Source organism: Ylistrum balloti, unplaced genomic scaffold (assembly GCF_031769215.1).
Source record: "Ylistrum balloti isolate Yb309-2 unplaced genomic scaffold, AGI_CSIRO_Ybal_v1 Utg369700, whole genome shotgun sequence".
NCBI classification, from domain to species: domain Eukaryota; kingdom Metazoa; phylum Mollusca; class Bivalvia; order Pectinida; family Pectinidae; genus Ylistrum; species Ylistrum balloti.
In genome coordinates, this window is record NW_026781931.1 from 352,245 (window position 1) to 374,346 (window position 22,102).

General features: G+C 38.2%; 2 protein-coding genes across 2 annotated transcripts in view; both read right to left on the bottom strand.

Moving 5' to 3' along the window:
- The window catches only part of LOC132565180 (synaptotagmin-like protein 4), an 89,546-nt gene extending 80,096 nt beyond the window's left edge, over window positions 1–9,450 (bottom strand). The window contains exons 1-3 of the mRNA XM_060229809.1: window positions 9,326–9,450; window positions 7,216–7,428; window positions 1,920–2,038 (exon numbers count right to left, since the gene is read on the bottom strand). Of these exons, the coding sequence (XP_060085792.1) occupies window positions 1,920–2,038; window positions 7,216–7,428; window positions 9,326–9,450 (457 nt within the window). The remainder of the gene's footprint in view (window positions 1–1,919; window positions 2,039–7,215; window positions 7,429–9,325) is intronic.
- An 11,270-nt stretch (window positions 9,451–20,720) lies between these two features.
- LOC132565190 (platelet glycoprotein Ib alpha chain-like) lies at window positions 20,721–21,416 on the bottom strand. Its single transcript, XM_060229821.1, has one exon. The coding sequence runs from the start codon at window positions 21,414–21,416 to the stop codon at window positions 20,721–20,723; it is 696 nt and encodes a 231-aa protein (XP_060085804.1).
- Window positions 21,417–22,102: the final 686 nt, after the last annotated feature.

Below are 22,102 nucleotides of genomic sequence, written 5' to 3' on the forward strand. Positions count from 1 at the left end.
TGTAGTATAGGGTTATACAGATAGAGTATAGGGTTATACAGATATAGTATAGGGTTATACACATGAATCAACCTTTATAACAATCAGTGAAGTTATCTCCCTTGTATTACAGTGTATAATACAGATATGATTAAATATTCTATATGAATTGTCTGTACAAGGGAACTTATTAAAGAACTGGTTTCCAGTACCTCAATTTACATCATAAAAAACCAGTCCATACTGGTATATCTACCAACCAAATCATTTACATATTAATTACCAACCAACTCATTTACAAATTAATTTAGTTGGTATGATATGAAATTTATCAACACAGACAGCCAGTATGGTACAGTGGACTACAAAGTTAATGTTTCAGATGCCGAAAGTGTGAATAATACATGTGTATGATGTTGAATGAGAGCAATGCTTTCAAATATAGATGATTTATCGATGAAAAATGTTATATATTTCACACCCAACAACATGTTCAGAAACTTCAATACTCTGATAAATCCTTTGATAAAACATTGTACAGAATAGATTCAGAGCTCTGAAATCTCTAACAGAAATTGTCTAATTCAGAGCTCTGAAATCTCTAACAGAAATTGTCCAATTCAGAGCTCTGAAATCTCTAACAGAAATTGTCCAATTCAGAACTCTGAAATCTCTAACAGAAATTGTCTAATTCAGAACTCTGAAATCTCTAACAGAAATTGTCTAATTCAGAACTCTGAAATCTCTAACAGAAATTGTCCAATTCAGAGCTCTGAAATCTCTAACAGAAATTGTCTAATTCAGAACTCTGAAATCTCTAACAGAAATTGTCCAATTCAGAGCTCTGAAATCTCTAACAGAAATTGTCTAATTCAGAGCTCTGAAATCTCTAACAGAAATTGTCTAATTCAGAGCTCTGAAATCTCTAACAGAAATTGTCCAATTCTGAACTCTGAAATCTCTAACAGAAATTGTCTAATTCAGAGCTCTGAAATCTCTAACAGAAATTGTCCAATTCAGAGCTCTGAAATCTCTAACAGAAATTGTCTAATTCTGAACTCTGAAATCTCTAACAGAAATTGTCCAATTCAGAGCTCTGAAATCTCTAACAGAAATTGTCTAATTCAGAGCTCAGAAATCTCTAACAGAAATTGTCTAATTCACAGCTCTGAAATCTCTAACAGAAATTGTCTAATTCACAGCTCTGAAATCTCTAACAGAAATTGTCTAATTCTGCACCAATAAAACCATCAAGCTATGTAATTTAACACAGCAGCTTTAATATTTAATTAGAATTCCTCAAAGCTGTTTTTCAATTCCCAGAAGTGATTAGATATCAATTGAACAGAACACAGCTACAGATTGTATAAGATACAGAGGTACAAATGATATCTAGGATCTATTTATAAAGAATGACAATGAAATATGTTCTGGGTCTCATTCATGATATTATGATATGTGTGATACTCTCTCTGAATTGATCCAAATCAACTGATTCACTTTGTAGTGTGTCTTCCTTTCTATAAAGGTGCCACAGCAAGAATGGTTATCAGAGATTTCACAAAGCCAATCGGGGTACTTAAACTAACAAAAGATGGAGTTTGGTATCACAACAGAGGTGTAACCACGCCCTGGCTGACCAAAGGTTAGATAGAGTTAACCAGTGAATAGTGAAAAAAATTTAAATTGCTACCACAGAACCAAAAAAAGTGTTAAATGCGAAATTCACACTAAAAACATATCAATCTGATCTGTCTCCATAAACCTAGAGCTGTAAAATGAAAAAGAATGGTTCCAACTTTGTTTGATTCATGTCTGAAAATTTTCATTAACTACTAGTTATCTCTAACCAGCCTTTGAACTTGGACCTGGCTACAATAGGATTATGTGATATTCTTCTTTTGATCAGATGCTTATGTAATTGGTACATCAGGACTCACCTGGATCTGCAATGACGAAAGTTTTACGTATGGATGCCTTGACCAGGTCTGCTCCTGAAGGCCAGCGCTTCAGTCCTGTGTTACTTTGCATTCCACCCTGCTGAAGCCATTTCAGCTGCCTGCAGACAAATAAACAGATTGTGTTTTTTATACTACTTATCCTGCTTTTGCACTTAAACCTATCTTAAACTAGTAAGGTATTTGAATGAGATTTTTATAAAAGGACATTAGATTCATCATGATTTCTTCTAGAGGCCTAGCAGCCTCAACATCACCCCAGGTAAGTTATACTGAATACAAGAGGTTGCTAAGCCTTGACATCACTTCAGGCAAGTTATACTGAATACAAGAGGCTGACATCACCTCAGGTAAGTTATACTTAATACAAGAAGCTGCTAAGCCTTGACATCACCTAAGGTAAGTTATACTGATAACAAAAGGCTGACATCACCTCAGGTACGTTATACTGAATACAAGAGGCTGCTAAGCCTTGATGTCACCTCAGGTAAGTTATACTGAATACAAGAGGCTGACATCACCTCAGGTAAGTTATACTGAATACAAGAGGCTGCTAAGCCTTGATGTCACCTCAGGTAAGTTATACTGAATACAAGAGGCTGACATCACCTCAGGTAAGTTATACTGAATACAAGAGGCTGACATCACCTCAGGTAAGTTATACTGAATACAAGAGGCTTCTAAGCCTTGATGTCACCTCAGGTAAGTTATACTGAATACAAGAGGCTGACATCACCTCAGGTAAATTATACTGAATACAAGAGGCTGACATCACCTCAGGTAAGTTACACTGAATACAAGAGACTGACAACACCTCAGGTAAGTTATACTGAATACAAGAGGCTTCTAAGCCTTGATGTCACCTCAGGTAAGTTATACTGAATACAAGAGACTGACATCACCTCAGGTAAGTTATACAGAATACAAGAGGCTTCTAAGCCTTGATGTCACCTCAGGTAAGTTATACTGAATACAAGAGACTGACATCACCTCAGGTAAATTATACTGAATACAAGAGGCTTCTAAGCCTTGAGGTCACCTCAGGTAAGTTATACTGAATACAAGAGGCTGACATCACCTCAGGTAAGTTATACTGAATACAAGAGGCTGTTAAGGCTTGACATCACCTCAGGTAAGTTATATTGAATACAAGAGGCTGTTAAACCTTGACATCACCTCAGGTAAGTTATACTGAATACAAGAGGCTGCTAAGCCTTGATGTCACCTCAGGTAAGTTATACTGAATACAAGAGGCTGACATCACCTCAGGTAAGTTATACTGAATACAAGAGGCTGTTAAGGCTTGACATCACCTCAGGTAAGTTATACTGAATACAAGAGGCTGCTAAGCCTTGATGTCACCTCAGGTAAGTTATACTGAATACAAGAGGCTGACATCATTTCAGGTAAGTTATACTGAATACAAGAGGCTGTTAAGGCTTGACATCACCTCAGGTAAGTCATACTGAATACAAGAGGCTGACATCACCTCAGGTAAGTTATACTTAATACAAGAAGCTGCTAAGCCTTGACGTCACCTCAGGTAAGTTATACTGAATACAAGAGGCTGTTAAGGCTTGACGTCACCTCAGGTAAGTTATACTGAATACAAGAGGCTGTTAAGGCTTGACATCACCTCAGGTAAGTTATACTGAATACAAGAGGCTGCAAGGTCTCGACGTGAACACATGATGCCAAATGCCAGACAAAAGGAGATTGTAATAATTGCGAATTCACAATTGACTTCATGGATAAATTAAACTGAATGGATCTTCTTCAACCTATTTCAACAGTTCATGAACATATAAATTCAGGGATTTTGAGTACTCACAAAATCATCAAAAATTAATGTCTCAGAAAAATTAATGATAAATGAATTTATTTGTTGGTCTGTACTTGCTGAGAAGCCATTTTAAAATGAAGTGTATAGACAAGCAAACATATGTTTTTATATTCTTTATTACAAACAAATTAGATCCCAAGGGGATCATGACATCCACTACTGTTTGGACTTTATTTGTTCTTAAATTTTGAGAAATTTGAAAATTCTCTTTAAGAAATAGATATAATAATCTTTATATATTGAATACTAGATGGTGATCTGTCGCTTAATTGGTTTTTCTGATCTGTCAAAAATCAAAAGGGCACAACTGCAGACCAAGGGGGATATCTGTATAAAATTTGAGAAAGATCCATCAAGTATTTCTCACGAAAAAGTGATAACAGAATTTTCATTGTCAAAATAAAAAATCACCACCAGTCAACCATTTTTTTTTTTTTTTTTTGATAAATCCCGAAAATAAAAGTGGCACAACTGGGGAGCAAGGGGTACCTCCATATGGAATTGTGATCCATCCAACACTTTTCAGGAAAACGTGGACAGCCACAAGACAATTTGAATAGCCCACCATGTGATGATATGATGCGCTAAAATTTCTTTAGCCTTGATGAACAATCTACTTTGTGTTTGACCCCATTGTGAATGTGACTTAATTCATGATTCAGAACACATGGCCTAGCTTTATTGAATATGACATTTTATTGACCTTAAACTGAATAAAGTTTGCTCTAGGACAATGAATTTGACCTGTAATGCCTCAGTGCTACCTTGACGCTGAGCTAAGTGATCAGAAATTGATATGTATGACTCAAACATGTCATTGGATTATAGATGGATGGCAGAACAGACAGCTTAAATTTCATAATGTTCTGTTGTTTATTCAATGAGCATAAAGTACAACATAAAACAGTTCACATTGACCAGTCATGACATCAGCAGTACAATCTCTCTGAATGAAAGCTGTACAAGTAAACGACCAGATATTTACTTATAATTTAGGTTATCATTTAAAGCTTTACTCTTGGGAAACTCATGTACATATATTAGATTCTGCTGTGGAAAAAAAACCACAAAGACTTTGAGTTGGTCTCTTCCTTGACCTTTGTTGAAGTCAGAAAAATCTTGGGAATACACCTTTTAATAGCTATCTTCCAACCAAACACTGCTTAAATACCACAAATATTATTTACCATTCTCATTCAAATTCCCAAACTGATCAAACTTCTGTAAAGTAATTTGGATTCCATTGTGGAAACAATACCAGAGTTCCTGACTTCATCAAGGCATCAATGCTTTAGTACATAAGATGTGTATGTATAAGCCAAACATTAACAAGGATGGAAGAGTTATACCCCCTGCACCCGATACCTGTAGTGCTGTAGATAACAGGTACAAATACTTTAATGGAATCTGTTTAGAGCTCCACTGAGCATTTACAATAACAAATCAATATTAAGGAAAAAAGTGGCAAAGCACAAAGCTTGTTTTTCATTCCCAAAGGTTGTACTTTTTTATACACAATAGTCACAGCTGATTCATCAACAGGACAACAATCTCTCTTCTTCAATCATACAGATTCAAGCTTCTAAAAGAAATACTATCAACTGAATGGGTTATCATTTATAATTGGCAGAAAAGAAGCATTTCATTCCAATTGCTTCAGATCAGAATCAGTTTTAGGGTAACGAGGATTTCCTACACATTTATGGAGCACGAACAATTTTTCAAGCTAGAACAACTCACACCAACCTTACTAAATTTATTTCATATCATTTTCGAAATGTCTATTGGTTTCCTCCAGTTACTACTTACAGAAAACATGTTCTATACATCTGGGATTTACAAATACAAATTGATATGATGAATAAGTGGATCCTTGACCTTCACATAGATAAACAGATCCTGGACTCCCTCCTTGATGAATCAATCGTGGGCCCTTAACTAGATAAATAGATCCTGGACCCCCTCCTTGATGAATAATCCTGGGCCCTTAACTAGATAAATAGATCCTGGACCCCCTTCTAGATAAATCCATCCTGGGCCCTTAACTAGATAAACAGATCCTGGACCCCCTCCAAGATCAATCCTGGACCCTTAACTAGATAAATAGATCCTTGACCTCATTCTAGATAAATTAATTCTGGGCCCTTAACTAGATAAATAGATCCTGGACCCCCTCCGTGATGAATCAATCCTGGGCCCTTAACTAGATAAATAGATCCTGGACCCCCTCCTTGATGAATAATCCTGGGCCCTTAACTAGATAAATAGATCCTGGACCCCCTTCTAGATAAATCAATCCTGGGCCCTTAACTAGATAAACAGATCCTGGACTCCCTCCTTAATGAATAATCCTGGGCCCTTAACTAGATAAATAGATCCTGGACCCCCTTCTAGATAAATCAATCCTGGCCCTTAACTAGATAAACAGATCTTGGACTCCCTCCTTGATGAGTCAATCGTGGGCCCTTAACTAGATTAATAGATCCTGGACCCCCTCCAAGATCAATCGTGGGCCCTTAACTAGATAAATAGATCCTTAGACCCTCGTCTGGATAGATAGAATCTTGGCCCTTGTGTGGATAGATAGAATCTTGGCCCTTGTGTGGATAGATAGAATCTTGGCCCTTGTATGGCACTTGTGTGGATAGATAGAATCTTGGCCCTTGCGTGGATAGATAGAATCTTGGCCCTTGTGTGGATAGATAGAATTTTGGCCCTTGTGTGGATAGATAGAATCTTGGCACTTGCGTGGATAGATAGAATCTTGAGCTTTGCCTGAAAACATCCTTGGCCCTTCACCTGAATAAATAAATCCTGGGTCCTTCACCTGGATAGATAAATCCTGGGCCCCTCATCTGGAGGAATAGATCCTGGCCTTGATGACCAAGTCCTCTGCCCTCACCTGAATAGATCCTTGGTCCTTCACCTGGATAACTAGATCCTTTGTCTAGATCTTTTGTCCTCATCTGGATGAATAGATCCCAGACTCATCTCTTGATGAATAGATCCATGGCCCATAAATTCTATAAATAGCCTGTTTGTCCCTGTCCTTGATGAATGAATCCTGGGTTCTCGCATGGACAAATAGATTGTTGTCTCCTTGCCTGGATGAATAGATTCTTGCTCCTTCACCTGGATAACTAGATCCTTTGTCTTCATTTGGATAAAGAGATCCTTGGGTATGCTGAGCATTGCTCACAAGGGTTGCATCAGAGATGTCAGAAAAAAGCATTATATGATATTTATTATTGGTTTATTTCTGATGTTTTATATAACTGGTAATGTTATCCTTTAATAAGCCCAGGGTCAAAAGTAGGGGGTGGGCTTACTACAAGGTAATGGTTTGTTAGTTCAGCAATAGGTATTGGTGGGTTTATTACCAGGCATGGGGTAAGTTTCCTAAACACTGTAATATGGATATCATATATTACTTACCTCTGTTTGTAACACAAGGAACACAGCCACTTGCCATTCAGTAAGGTCTCTTGACAAAGCTTGCACACTTTAAAATGACAAGAGGGACAAATCTCGCCTCTGTTGAACAGGAAGCCAAGTTCACCATGACAACGGGCACACATTTTAGACAGGTCATCCCCATCCCTAAGGACACTTTTCATTCGTATGGACTGGATCTCCAGCCGTAATTGCCTGTAACAAGCATAAAATTGTGAGTCCCCATGGCAACTGATGACAACTGTTGATTCAGTCAAACATATTTATCAAAGCTGATACAAAATATGATTCAAAGCTATCACCTTCAGTCAAAAGGAAGGGTAAAATTAAGGTTAGTAGTTGATGAAGGGGTCAGACATGTCCCTAATTTTCAGTTTTGTAGTGGGTCTACATTCAGTTTGATATATAGACAGGAAATATTCAATACTTCTCGCATTTTTATCCTCAGCATATTTCATCTTGACTTCAGACTAACTGAAATTTTCATACATATGATCCAGTACCTTGATAAGACAGGTAGTAAGAAGCTTTGATACAGGTCAACTTGACTAACCACATGCTTTACATGAGCCTTTGTGAAGTTCATGAATCCAACATGAATGAGGCAGGTCTGCTTACACAATCGCTTACATATGATAAAAATCATTAAGTGTGGTCTTGACATTGGGATCACATAAATGTTTGAGAGAGGTCTTGGTTTTTCATATTTGAAAATCAGCTATAGACCATCTTCAATAGCCAATATTTTGTATTTTGCAATAATTTTCTTTCAGTAAAGGCAATTTTTCTGGATAGGGCAGATTATGTGAGATTAAATATATCTTTATTAAAGTGTATTTAGTTTTATATTCATGTTATCTAATTTTTCCATTTCCATAAGGAAATGATATCATAAATCAGTACATCAAGACAATCTGAAAGTTTCTTGTGAGACCCTTGTGACCTTGACACTTTAGCAAGGTCATTCACTGACAAATTTGATATTCATATAATCCCCAACCGCCATTCTGGTGGAACTTGAAGTATATATCCATTCAGAGCCACATGCTAAAGGCTAAAGAAAATTTGAGACAAGGTGGGAGAAATAATAGACATAGCACCATGGCACGCACCTCAATTTACTCAGTAATTCGATTGTCTTTATCACATCACCTGACAACAGTACAGAAATCTATGTGGCTTATAACAGATGTTGTACATCAGGAATAATTTTTTCTTATAGTATTTATTTCAACAGTAGACTACCAGGGGAGACAATATACATTAGGTTACCAGGGGAAACAACTAACGGTAGGCTACCAGGGGAAACAAATAACAATAAGCTACCAGGGGAGACAATTTACAGTAGGCTACAAGGGGAGACAATTAATAGCCTGCCAGGAGAGACAACTAACAGTAGGCTACTAGGGTAGACAATGTACAGTAGGCTACAAGGGAAGACAATTTACAGTAGGCTACCAGGGTAGACAATTTACAGTAGGCTACCAGGGTAGACAACTTACAGTAGGCTACTAGGGTAGACAATGTACAGTAGGCTACAAGGGGAGACAATTAATACTAGGCTACCAGGGGATACAACAAACAGTAGGCTACCAGGGGAGACAATTTAGAGTAGGCTACCAGGGGAGATCATTAACAGCAGGCTACCAGGGGAGACAATTAACAGTAGGCTACCAGGGTAGACAATTTACAGTAGGCTACCAGGGTAGACAATGTACAGTAGGCTAGCAGGGGAGATCTTTAACAGTAGGCTACCAGGGGAGAGAATTTACAGTAGGCTACCAGGGTAGACAATGTACAGTAGGCTACCAGGTGAGATCTTTAACAGTAGGTTACCAGGGCAGACATTTAACAGTAGGCTACCAGGGGAGACAACTAACAGTAGGCTACCAGGGGAGACAATTAACAGTAGGGTACCAGGGAGACAACTAACAGTAGGCTACCAGGGAGACAATTAACAGTAGGTTACCTGGGGAGATAACTAACAGTAGGCTAACAAGGGGAGACAACTAACAGTATGCTACCACAGGAAAAAACTAACAGTAGGCTACCAGGGAGACAACTGTTAACATCATGATGATAATAAACCTACCCAATTTTCTGGTTCTCTGATTGGCGGAGGTTCTCATCACGTTTGAGGACATTGAGAATAACAGCACGCTCCTCCTCCGACAGACCATCCACATCAATTAAATTATCCATGGTCATCTTCTCCATGTTGTCACACCTTTGGACACTGGACACCTGGAGACTTAGGTGTGCTTAGTCCAGGTGTTCCTTCCTTCAGATGTTTGTTACTGAGAAATAACACATGTTTACCCTGTGAATAAAAGAAAATATGGATTTACATAGGAACAGTTATATAGAAAATGGTATCTATGTCATGTGCTTACATATATCTATTAAACAAAAGGTTGGAAAAACATACATCTGAGTAACACAAAAGGTGGAGAGTCCATATCTCCATGTTACATGGAAGGTGAGCAAGTCCATATATTCATATTACACAAACTGTTTGAGAATGTAAACTCCTAAACCATGTAATAAGTGTCAATATGGAGCTGTAAGGAACCTCACTGAACAACATAAGAAAGGCCCATCACATGCCATACAGAGCAATGAAGGCAAAGTCTCTTTCCCAAGGACACAACGATGTCAGCACAAACCAGTCTGTTACTGAGCTTCCTGAGAAACGCAAACCGCCTCTGATACGGAGTGTCAATTTACGTACCTCACCTGAGGTTACATAGGACAACACTCTAGCTGACTGAGTTTATACGGTTGTCACAGATTCCCTGCTGTCTATACTTCTCCTCACCTCAGGGCTTTAATCAAAACCTTGTGCCTATATACATATAGATAATGTAATCCTCTAATTGATCACAACAAGTCAACACATATCTATTCAAGACATGAAATTAAATAGATACACAATTAATTAAAATGTTGGGGTTTTTTTTATTTAGTACGGAAATTACTTCAGGTATTTTCATCCAAATATACTAACTCAATTAAAAAGCATGTTTAGATTTACCTATAAAATTACCTATCAGAGAAGAAATTCATGAGATGTATATATTTCCTTAACATCATTGGTGATATATCCATACCTATAGTCATATGTCGGGCTACAAACAAAACACACGAGTCTAATCAACCCTACATCAGGTTAGGACATGATTATGTAAGTAATATGAAATATCAATAAACATTACAGGACTTGATACAGCTGATATTCTGTATGTTTTTAGTAGTAATCTTATTTTAGCATTTTTGACATCAAAAGTAATGTACAATAATATGACGATGCTGATTGTAATTTTGGCATGTTGTTTGTATATCTACAAATAACTGTGGAGACACAAACCCATCATTGCTCTAATTTGCCAATTGGGCGCGATATCTAGAATTTTTACAGTATGTTATAAAAATGCACATTTCTTGTGCAGTAGTAGCCCCCTCGAGCTACACAGAAAGTCAGTAACAAGGGATTGTACAAAAGAAACCATTTTCTTAAAAAACATGAAACAAGCATATCCAAGTAGATTAGAAAACCTTGTGAGCTGTAAAAGAAAACATACAGTGATTAATCTAGACCAATTTTACTACCAGAAAATGGCTGTATTCCACAAGTGGTTTGTTTCCTCCTCTCAATATAAACAATTACTCATAAAGAAAATATACTGAAATCATAGTAGAAATTTCCTAATATAATAAAAACTTTCCCAAAAACAGAGCTAATTAATATGTTTTTATTTAACATGTTTTCAAATCATGCGATCATGAAAAAGAAATATCAGTCTAACCTCAGCATTGTCATATTTCATTCCTGTAATCTTCATGTATGTCATATTTATCCTATCTCACTTATTAACTGAATGTCTGAAATTCTTCCATTTCTCAAAATAACCTAAAAATTTACCTTCTTCCACAATGGGTAATATTTCCCAAACTCTAGATTAATCCATGACTTTGTAGCGTATGCCCCATTTCTGATGCAGCTACCATTGCAGCTACCACTTTATACAGCTTGGTTAATAAATCACAATGAAATACCGTATCCACCCCTGCATATAAATGACCATGTTACAATAATATTGCTGACATATAGTCTTCATAATAAACAGCAGGGTAACCGAGGACCTTATACAACAACATCATCAAAGCCTGATATATATAAGTAAATAACTGCTTACAATCCCAAAATTATTGATTACTGAACAAGTAAAATATTTCAAAGATAAACAAACACAGTTACTATTGCACTTCAAAAATCTTAATCAAATTCTTCATTTTTCATATCATAAATACTGCACAAAATAAAAACTTAATGGCTTTACGGTGATATTTATCTTTAAACATCTACCTCAGTGTAGCATCTGATACTGCTGATGTGGTAACATAGCCACAATTTGTATACAACAGCTAGGCCATATCCTGGTTCCTAACTGACATACGACTGTATATCACTTTCATTAACTGTGAACATAACATAGACACATTCTGTGCTACACAAATTTACAACCAAGGCATGAAACAAATATTTATAGAAAATAAAACCAGTTACCATTGGCAAAACAGAATTTCCCTCACGACTTCTTATATTAGTGGAATAGTTCTTATGTGTTCTTCTATTTTTAAAATTTCATTGGAGATCATGGTAGAAATACTGTTCATTTCAATTTTACTTGCCTTACAAGTAATTTATAGAAAATTTAATGTAAACATCAAACCAAATTATAAGAAAATTAATGTGTCTTCGTCATTATATAATGTTAAGAGAATCTCACTAGGCTAGAAACACCGGAAACATGTGAGAAACAAAGACACTTGTAATGTAATGATACTGTAGCATTATTGTTATTTTACTGTCAATATCATAAACATGATCAGATTGACTCGGACAAGATGAAATACACACATATTCAGTTCAATATTCAGTAAATGGTAGCTTTAGCCGTGTAAATAATCTCACATGTGACATTTGCATCCAGTTTTATCAAAGTCAGTAGAAAAATGATGACACTGGAATGATACCATGCTGTGTAGAATACCCATACAAGTAATACAACACTTCTCGTGCTATCCCTGAACACTGTACACTAATTAATCTACAGCTAGGAGCTAATGAGAACATGTCTATTGATTAAACAATACAACAATTAATTGTGAATAGAATCTCAGGTAAAATCCACATACAGCTCCAATCAAAATACTTCAAATTTCATAATAAAAGGTGGATCCTATTGACAGTGCTCTCAGTACCAGACAAACACTAATTTAGAGGACGGATGAGTGATGGGATGTGACTAGTCGATTGGGACATGTCCAAAGCCAAGAACACAATTGTACAGACTCATTATAGGCACATAATATTCAGCAGTACCAATCAACTGGCCAATTAGTACACCATTGTCTATGTACACTCAAAGGTCAAACAGAATCATATCCTCACCAATCCTGTTGACAACCAGTCTACTACAATAACTCCACATTCTGTGATTTTTCTCAGTTCTAACACATTTTTAAATTTGAGTAAATTTGAAACTTGTTCAAACAGTTAACTATCAGGGATGATGTTTAAGTGGCTAAATGTCAACTGGTTGAGTTGATACCAACACCAGACCCTGGGGACCAATATTTCTTGTCACTAGTGAGTTAATTTATGTACAAAATGTACACATTTTTTTTTTCTTATTTGAAATTAAAATTAGATCAATATTGTAATTACAGACAGAATGAAATAAAAGAGAAATTCATATTCTCTGTAGTGACAAAAGTACACCGATACTGAACGAAATACAATATATAGAACCCTGTGGGATATGAACATCTGTCTCCTATTTATTGCAGTGTGTCATTTGTAATGTTTTAAATATCATGTGAAGTGAACAAACATCAGGTATTTATCAAGGGCCCTTTTATGTTTCTAGGAAACATTTCAAATGACCTTTAGTGAGAAGTGATTCCTGACAGTCGAACATTCCATTATTTAAAGTGTACAATAAATGAATTCCTTGTTAGTACTTCTTGGTTATGGATTGGTTTGTAAATGGTCTAACCTGTATTAACCATGTTGTACATACCTCTATAAGAGATGTATTTGTCTCAGGGCTGAGTATTCCAGTAATTAACCATGAAGTTTCACCATAATTAGAATAATTTTTACACATCTTAGGCCTGAAGGTCAATATTGTCGTCATATTTATGTCTATACTTAATAAACTGACATATTCTGACAACAATAATTTCAAATATTTCTAGATTTATATCCCAAAAATTATATTTGCAGGCATACATGGATTTCATTACATTTGGAATGTATGCTAACTTGTGTATTCATATTCATGGGCCAAACATGTGAAAGCTATATCTAATAAAATGATACACCAATAAGACTTGCCTCAGTATCATAGACACACTCCCTGATCCCTGCCCAGAAAACAGTCTGACTCAGCTACAACATCAGACTCTCCTCAGTATCATAGACACACTCCCTGATCCCTGCCCAGAAAACAGTCTGACTCAGCTACAACATCAGACTCTCCTCAGTATCATAGACACACTCCCTGATCCCTGCCCAGAAAACAGTCTGACTCAGCTACAACATCAGACTCTCCTCAGTATCATAGACACACTCCCTGATCCCTGCCCAGAAAACAGTCTGACTCAGCTACAACATCAGACTCTCCTCAGTATCATAGACACACTCCCTGATCCCTGCCCAGAAAACAGTCTGACTCAGCTACAACATCAGACTCTCCTCAGTATCATAGACACACTCCCTGATCCCTGCCCAGAAAACAGTCTGACTCAGCTACAACATCAGACTCTCCTCAGTATCATAGACACACTTCCTGATCCCTGCCCAGAAAACAGTCTGACAGCTACAACATCAGACCCTCCTCAGTATCATAGACACACTCCCTGATCCCTGCCCAGAAAACAGTCTGACTCAGCTACAACATCAGACTCTCCTCAGTATCATAGACACACTCCCTGATCCCTGCCCAGAAAACAGTCTGACAGCTACAACATCAGACTCTCCTCAGTATCATAGACACACTGCCCAGAAAACAGTCTGATCCCTGACTCTCCCAGTATCATAGACACACTCCCTGACATCAGCTACAACTCTCCTCAGTATCATAGACACACTTCCTGATCCCTGCCCAGAAAACAGTCTGACAGCTACAACATCAGACTCTCCTCAGTATCATAGACACACTCCCTGATCCCTGCCCAGAAAACAGTCTGACAGCTACAACATCAGACTCTCCTCAGTATCATAGACACACTCCCTGATCCCTGCCCAGAAAACAGTCTGACTCAGCTACAACATCAGACTCTCCTCAGTATCATAGACACACTCCCTGATCCCTGCCCAGAAAACAGTCTGACTCAGCTACAACATCAGACTCTCCTCAGTATCATAGACACACTTCCTGATCCCTGCCCAGAAAACAGTCTGACAGCTACAACATCAGACTCTCCTCAGTATCATAGACACACTCCCTGATCCCTCAGAAAACAGTCTCAGCTACAACATCAGACTCTCCTCAGTATCATAGACACACTCCCTGATCCCTGCCCAGAAAACAGTCTGACTCAGCTACAACATCAGACTCTCCTCAGTATCATAGACACACTCCCTGATCCCTGCCCAGAAAACAGTCTGACTCAGCTACAACATCAGACTCTCCTCAGTATCATAGACACACTCCCTGATCCCTGCCCAGAAAACAGTCTGACAGCTACAACATCAGACTCTCCTCAGTATCATAGACACACTCCCTGATCCCTGCCCAGAAAACAGTCTGACTCAGCTACAACATCAGACTCTCCTCAGTATCATAGACACACTCCCTGATCCCTGCCCAGAAAACAGTCTGACAGCTCAGTATCATAGACACACTCCCTGATCCCTGCCCAGAAAACAGTCTGACTCAGCTACAACATCAGACTCTCCTCAGTATCATAGACACACTCCCTGATCCCTGCCCAGAAAACAGTCTGACAGCTACAACATCAGACTCTCCTCAGTATCATAGACACACTCCCTGATCCCTGCCCAGAAAACAGTCTGACAGCTACAACATCAGACTCTCCTCAGTATCATAGACACACTCCCTGATCCCTGCCCAGAAAACAGTCTGACTCAGCTACAACATCAGACTCTCCTCAGTATCATAGACACACTCCCTGATCCCTGCCCAGAAAACAGTCTGACAGCTACAACATCAGACTCTCTCAGTATCATAGACACACTCCCTGATCCCTGCCCAGAAAACAGTCTGACTCAGCTACAACATCAGACTCTCCTCAGTATCATAGACACACTCCCTGATCCCTGCCCAGAAAACAGTCTGACTCAGCTACAACATCAGACTCTTGTCAGTATCATAGACACACTCCCTGATCCCTGCCCAGAAAACAGTCTGACTCAGCTACAACATCAGACTCTCCTCAGTATCATAGACACACTCCCTGATCCCTGCCCAGAAAACAGTCTGACTCAGCTACATCATCAGACTCTCCCACTATGTATAGACACTAGACACTCTAAACCCTGACCAGACACCAGTCTGACTCAGCTACAACATCAGACTCTCCTCACTACCTATAGACACTAGACACTCTAAAACCCTGACCAGACACCAGTCTGACTCAGCTACATCATCAGACTCTCCCACTATGTATAGACGCTAGACACTCTAAACCCTGACCAGACACCAGTCTGACTCAGCTACATCATCAGACTCTCCTCACTACCTATAGACACTAGACACTCTAAACCCTGACCAGACACCAGTCTGGCTCAGCTACAACATCAGACTCTCCCACTATGTATAGACACTAGACACTCTAAACCCTGACCAGACACCAGTCTGATTCCGCTACATCATCAGACTCTCCTCACTACCTATAGACACTAGACACTCTAAACCCTGACCAGACACCAGTCTGACTCAGCTACATCATCAGACTCTCCTCACTACCTATAGACACTAGACACTCTAAACCCTGACCAGACACCAGTCTGGCTCAGCTACAACATCAGACTCTCCCACTATGTATAGACACTAGACACTCTAAACCCTGACCAGACACCAGTCTGATTCCACTACATCATCAGACTCTCCTCACTACCTATAGACACTAGACACTCTAAACCCTGACCAGACACCAGTCTGGCTCAGCTACAACATCAGACTCTCCCACTATGTATAGACACTAGACACTCTAAAACCCTGACCAGACACCAGTCTGACTCCGCTACATCATCAGACTCTCCTCACTGCACTTAAGCAGCTTTCTCTCTTAAACAGCTAGAAAAAAAGTCACATGAACAGGCTGTTACTATTTCACACTAGACAGAAACAATATATCAACCTGATGGACCCGTTAGGACCCATTACAACACCTAAAGTTCCTTTCCTCGATTCTTTAATGACAAATTGACAAATAAATAGTGATCACGCCTCTGAACTTGTGTAAGCACAACCAACATATAACCACTGTTGCATTAGGTCTCCTTCCCCTATCCCCTTCCCATCTTTACATCAAGGTGGACAAAACTGAGAAACATTTACATGGAGTTCTTAGGAAAAAATAACATAGCACCTGTTAAATTATTTTTTTTTTATCTTTCATCAAATAATCTCTCTGTTTTTCATAAGAGACATTATAAGTGGGAATTTTGTAAATTAGAGTTACTTCCCTTGTCGATGAAAATATTATATTCATCTTTATTTTTAAGAGAAGTTACAGTACCAGTCTGGATTTCCCACCCATTTTTTCTTTAAAGTTCTCCCTTGCTTACATATGAAGATAATGTGTTATGCTTTTGTAAAGGATTATTGTTGAAGATTTTGTATATTCGACAACATATACTGAGAGGAAAAAAAAACCGCAATTAGGAATTTCAAGGTCAACTACGGGAAAATGGGTTTTAGAATATAATTATGGTGTAACTGGAAGATAGTTGACCACTCTGTCATCTAAGAGAATTTCATTTGTGTACGTTAAGTAAACCTTTCAAATTTGAGCTGCAGTTACTGCACGAACCCTTTTGTGCATTGAATTGATATTGACCCTCCTCGTTGGTATACGATTCCATTCCTCATCCAGCGCCAACACCAACTGAGCGACGTTGATTGGAGGATTCGGTTTACGTCTTATCCTTCTGTCCAACTCGTCCCATAAATGTTCTATTGGGGAGAGGTCAGGGCTCTATGGGGGCCAGTCTAGGGTGGGGACATTGTTTGCTGCGAGATAACCACAACAAACCCTCGCTACTATGCCCAATCCCTCCCCTTACCATGACCGATCCTCCTCTAAAGCAGTTATTCTCTATCACGCAAGCATCTGCATAGTGCTCGTGGGTACGTCTATAGACACGTCGGTCGTCAGCCCGGTAAAGCGAAAACCTGACTCATCTGAGAACAGGACCCTTCTCCAACATTGCACTGGGAAGCGTCTTACAGAATGTGCGTTCAGTCATTGCATTCGTCTGGCACGTCGCCTCGCATTAAGCTGTGGTTGAACATATGGCCGCAGCAATCTTAGACCGAAGGCACACAGGCAAGTACGCACTGTCTTTGGATCAATTGGAACATGATGACACCCAATTGTGTTCCTTGCTGTTTCCGTGCGATTGTGTAGGTGCGAAAGTCTCATTGCCCTATCATGCTGATGCATCGTCACATGAGGGCAACCGCTTCGGGGACAGTCTGCAATCCTTCCGGTAGCATGTAGTCTTTGGATGAGACGGCAAATGTTCGATGGATGGACTCTAAATTGATTAGCGACCTGATTTTGCGGGGTACCTTGCATAAGAAGTGCAATGGCACGAGCCCCGTCAACTTCGGACAGTCGTGGCATTTTTTACTGTGAATTGTTTATGTTTAAAATGTGGGAAATCAAGATGGATATGTCTGAAGATTCGCACACACAGATTTTGAACCAATCCTTTATACTGGGTTCGAGATATCATGCTTTTGTCTCTTATTCTTTTGTACAAGAAGTGTGTGCATTTTAGTTATGCATCGGTGATTTTAATACGGTACCATAGGGACCTAACTCAAATGCACACATTTGTCAAGTTTCAAGGGTGTATATCAAGGATTTAATTTACAATATTAACTTTCTGCTAATTGCGTTTCTTTTTCCTCTCAGTATATTTCCAATTACATTGCAAAGTATCTAATTAAAGTTTGCCTACCCCAATATTTTTGTTACAACTATTTCTTGTGATGACTAGGCTTGCACAATAAGAGTATACATTCTTGTCATTACTTGTACTGGGCATTAATGTACAATATTTGGCCCCATAAACATGAACAAATTGAAATCAAATCATATTAATCCTATTTGATAATCAACAGCCTCTTGGCATCGGTGATCTAATACTTCATGTAAAAGACTTGCTGGAAAACCTTAATATCAATCTCATTAAGTTTGATATAGAAATGAACTTCTGCTCTGCCTCATAAATATGATGGATGTGGTTCTTCTTATTGATAAAAATTGTAATCAATAACAAATTATTTGATTATCAACACTCCCTTAACATTTAAGTGATCCAATACTACTTGAAAAACTTGCAGGACAATTTAATTTAAGACTTGTTCACAAAATTCACAAATAGAAAGTTACCGCTTTTGGGCCCTATAGAAATGAAAAATATGGTTTGACATATAATGATTTATATAAATGCTTTAATCTTCTAACAATCAACACTTTCTGATAATGATGATCCAGTATAATACTGCTAGGAAAATCTTCCAACATTTTAAGAGGCTGCTGCTGACACCAGGGTGACTATGTTTGTGCCCCCCTCCCCATTTCCCTACTCCCCCCGCCATTCTCTGAATAGACAAGCTAAAATATGACCCAAAATTACAACCACAGAAAGTGTCTACAGACATGAATGTTCTTGGTTTCATGCATATTAGTACTTCTGTGTAATAAACTTCTATTAATAGCATGACCTTGATCTTTGAATCCTGAGATATTCTCATAAAACAGTTTGATTAAAATCTCTTTAGAAATTAAGTTCCTAGTTAAGGATGTCCCAGAACTGGTTAAAAGTTTTTTTCGAAAAAAAATTTATTAGTACACCTCGACCTTCACCATAGAACCTCGTAAAACATACTCATTCAAAGTTATTAGTGGAAATGAACTCTAGATATAGTCTTACCAAATTGCTTTAAGAACTGAAGTCCTATAGAGTGAAGTCATTGAATAGACTGATGCAATGGTTTTCTATCAATGCGTGTATGAATGAGGAAATAAGTTTGAGGTAGGACACCGTCCAATGGGCAGTACAGGACATGGTAAAATGGGCTGTAAAGGACACGGTACAATGGGCTGTAAAGGACATGGTAAAATGGGCTGTAAAGGACACGGTAAAATGGGCTGTAAAGGACACGATACAATGGGCTGTAAAGGACACGGTAAAATGGGCTGTAAAGGACACGGTAAAATGGGCTGTAAAGGACATGGTACAATGGGCTGTAAAGGACATGGTAAAATGGGCTGTAAAGGACATGGTACAATGGGCTGTAAAGGACATGGTACAATGGGCTGTAAAGGACACGGTACAATGGGCTGTAAAGGACACGGTACAATGGGCTTTAAAGGACATGGTACAATGGGCTGTAAAGGACATGGTACAATGGGCTGTAACAGGACACAATGTCATGTATAAGGGTATCACTAAATTCAACCTTACCAAAAAATAGCGAGGACATGAAGATATAAATATTTCAGTACACAGTGATGAAAATCTACACATAAGTGTAAATACATTGCTATTGTCATGCCTGTCAATGAAATAAAATTCTCACACTATTTACTTACATATCTTTGATGGCCTAGCTGAGATAATCTTTGTCAGCGTAGACATCTACCCATCAGCTTTTTAACTTATACGAGTGAGAGGGTGTAATCCCACCATGTGTTTTTGTCAGCAGGTTTATCATAACACCTGAGATATTCTAATTTATAGGTATTGATATTTGTCCCTGATTCAGACTTATACTCGGTGTGAGATAAGAATTCTATGCACATGGAATGCATTTTCAATTATATCACGTAGGGTAGGTAAGAATATAAGGTCAGAGGTCATTGTCGATGTCAATAGGTGAAAATTGAATGATTTTCCATGAAAATATCAATAGCGCGATGTAGAAGTAAATCCTGTGTATTTTTGATACAATGATATCTAATAAAGATCATCAGAAATGAATCCCCTGTCTGCCAGCAGCTTATAAATGTTTAATTAATGAGATAATAAACCTCAGTCACAGCTAATTTGTAATAATATGACACAGTGGAATAATACCCTGGACTACTAACAATTAGTAATCTGACAAGCCACCACCCAACTGTAAGGTCATAAACCCATCAGCTAAACTGCTAAGATAATTAGTCGTTTTCATTTAATCCTTGTCAATATGAAGGTATTTCAGCCAATTTCACTTTCAGGAAAATGTGACAACTATTTCACTGATAGGATTTGGTGTAACTATTTCACTGTTGGGGTTTGGTGTGACTTTTTCATTGTTGGGGTCTGGTGTAACTATTTCACTGTTGAGGTTTGGTGCAACTATTTCACTGTTGGGGACTGGTGTAACTATTTCACTGTTGGGTTTTGGTGTAACTATTTCACTGTTGGGGTTTGGTGTAACTATTTCACTGTTAGGGTTTGTTGTAACTATTTCACTGTTCGGGTTTGATGTAACTATTTCACTGTTGGGGACTGGTGTAACTATTTCACTGTTGGGTTTTGGTGTAACTATTTCACTGTAGGGGTTTGGTGTAACTATTTCACTGTTCGGGTTTGATGTAACTATTTCACTGTTGGGGTTTGGTGTAACTATTTCACTGTTGGGTTTTGGTGTAACTATTTCACTGTTGAGGTTTGGTGTAACTATTTCACTGTTGGGTTTTGGTGTAACTATTTCACTGTTGGGGACTGGTGTAACTATTTCACTGTTGGGGTTTGGTGTAACTATTTCACTGTTGGGGTTTGTTGTAACTATTTCACTGTTCGGGTTTGATGTAACTAATTCACTGTTGGGGACTGGTGTAACTATTTCACTGTTGGGTTTTGGTGTAACTATTTCACTGTAGGGGTTTGGTGTAACTATTTCACTGTTGGGGTTTGGTGTAACCATTTCACTGTTTGGGTTTGGTGTAACTATTTGGTACAGTAAAAAAAATCCATCATCAGTATGAGGTCCCACACCATGACTGATAAACAATAGAATTATAGCGTACACTAGTAAGGTTTGATGTAACTATTTCACTGTTGGGGTCCCACACCATGACTGATAAACAATAGAATTATAGCGTACACTAGTAAGGTCCCACACCATGACTGATAAACAATAGAATTATAGCGTACACTAGTAAGGTCCCACACAGTGACTGATAAACAATAGAATTATAGCGATAAACAATAGAATTATAGCGTACACTAGTATGAGGTCCCACACAGTGACTGATAAACAATAGAATTATAATGTACACTAGTATAAGGTCCCACACAGTGACTGATATACAGGATTATATGAGTATGAAGTGGGAGTACCTACACCTGTTACCAGCATATTCTCCTCACATCAGATCACTAGGTGGAGTTTTCAGAAATTTTCTGTTAAACAATCGTGTAAAATGTCAGAAATAATCTGATGCAAGCGTGACAAGATGTACAACACAAAAATTCATTAAAGTTTTGATATGAACAGAATTCCTAAGCAGGATTAATTTTGTTTTTGCAAAATTCATCATTTCTTAATTGTATAAGAAGAACATGCCTTATCGATAGTTTTACTGGTATCTGCTTTGAGTATACATGAAA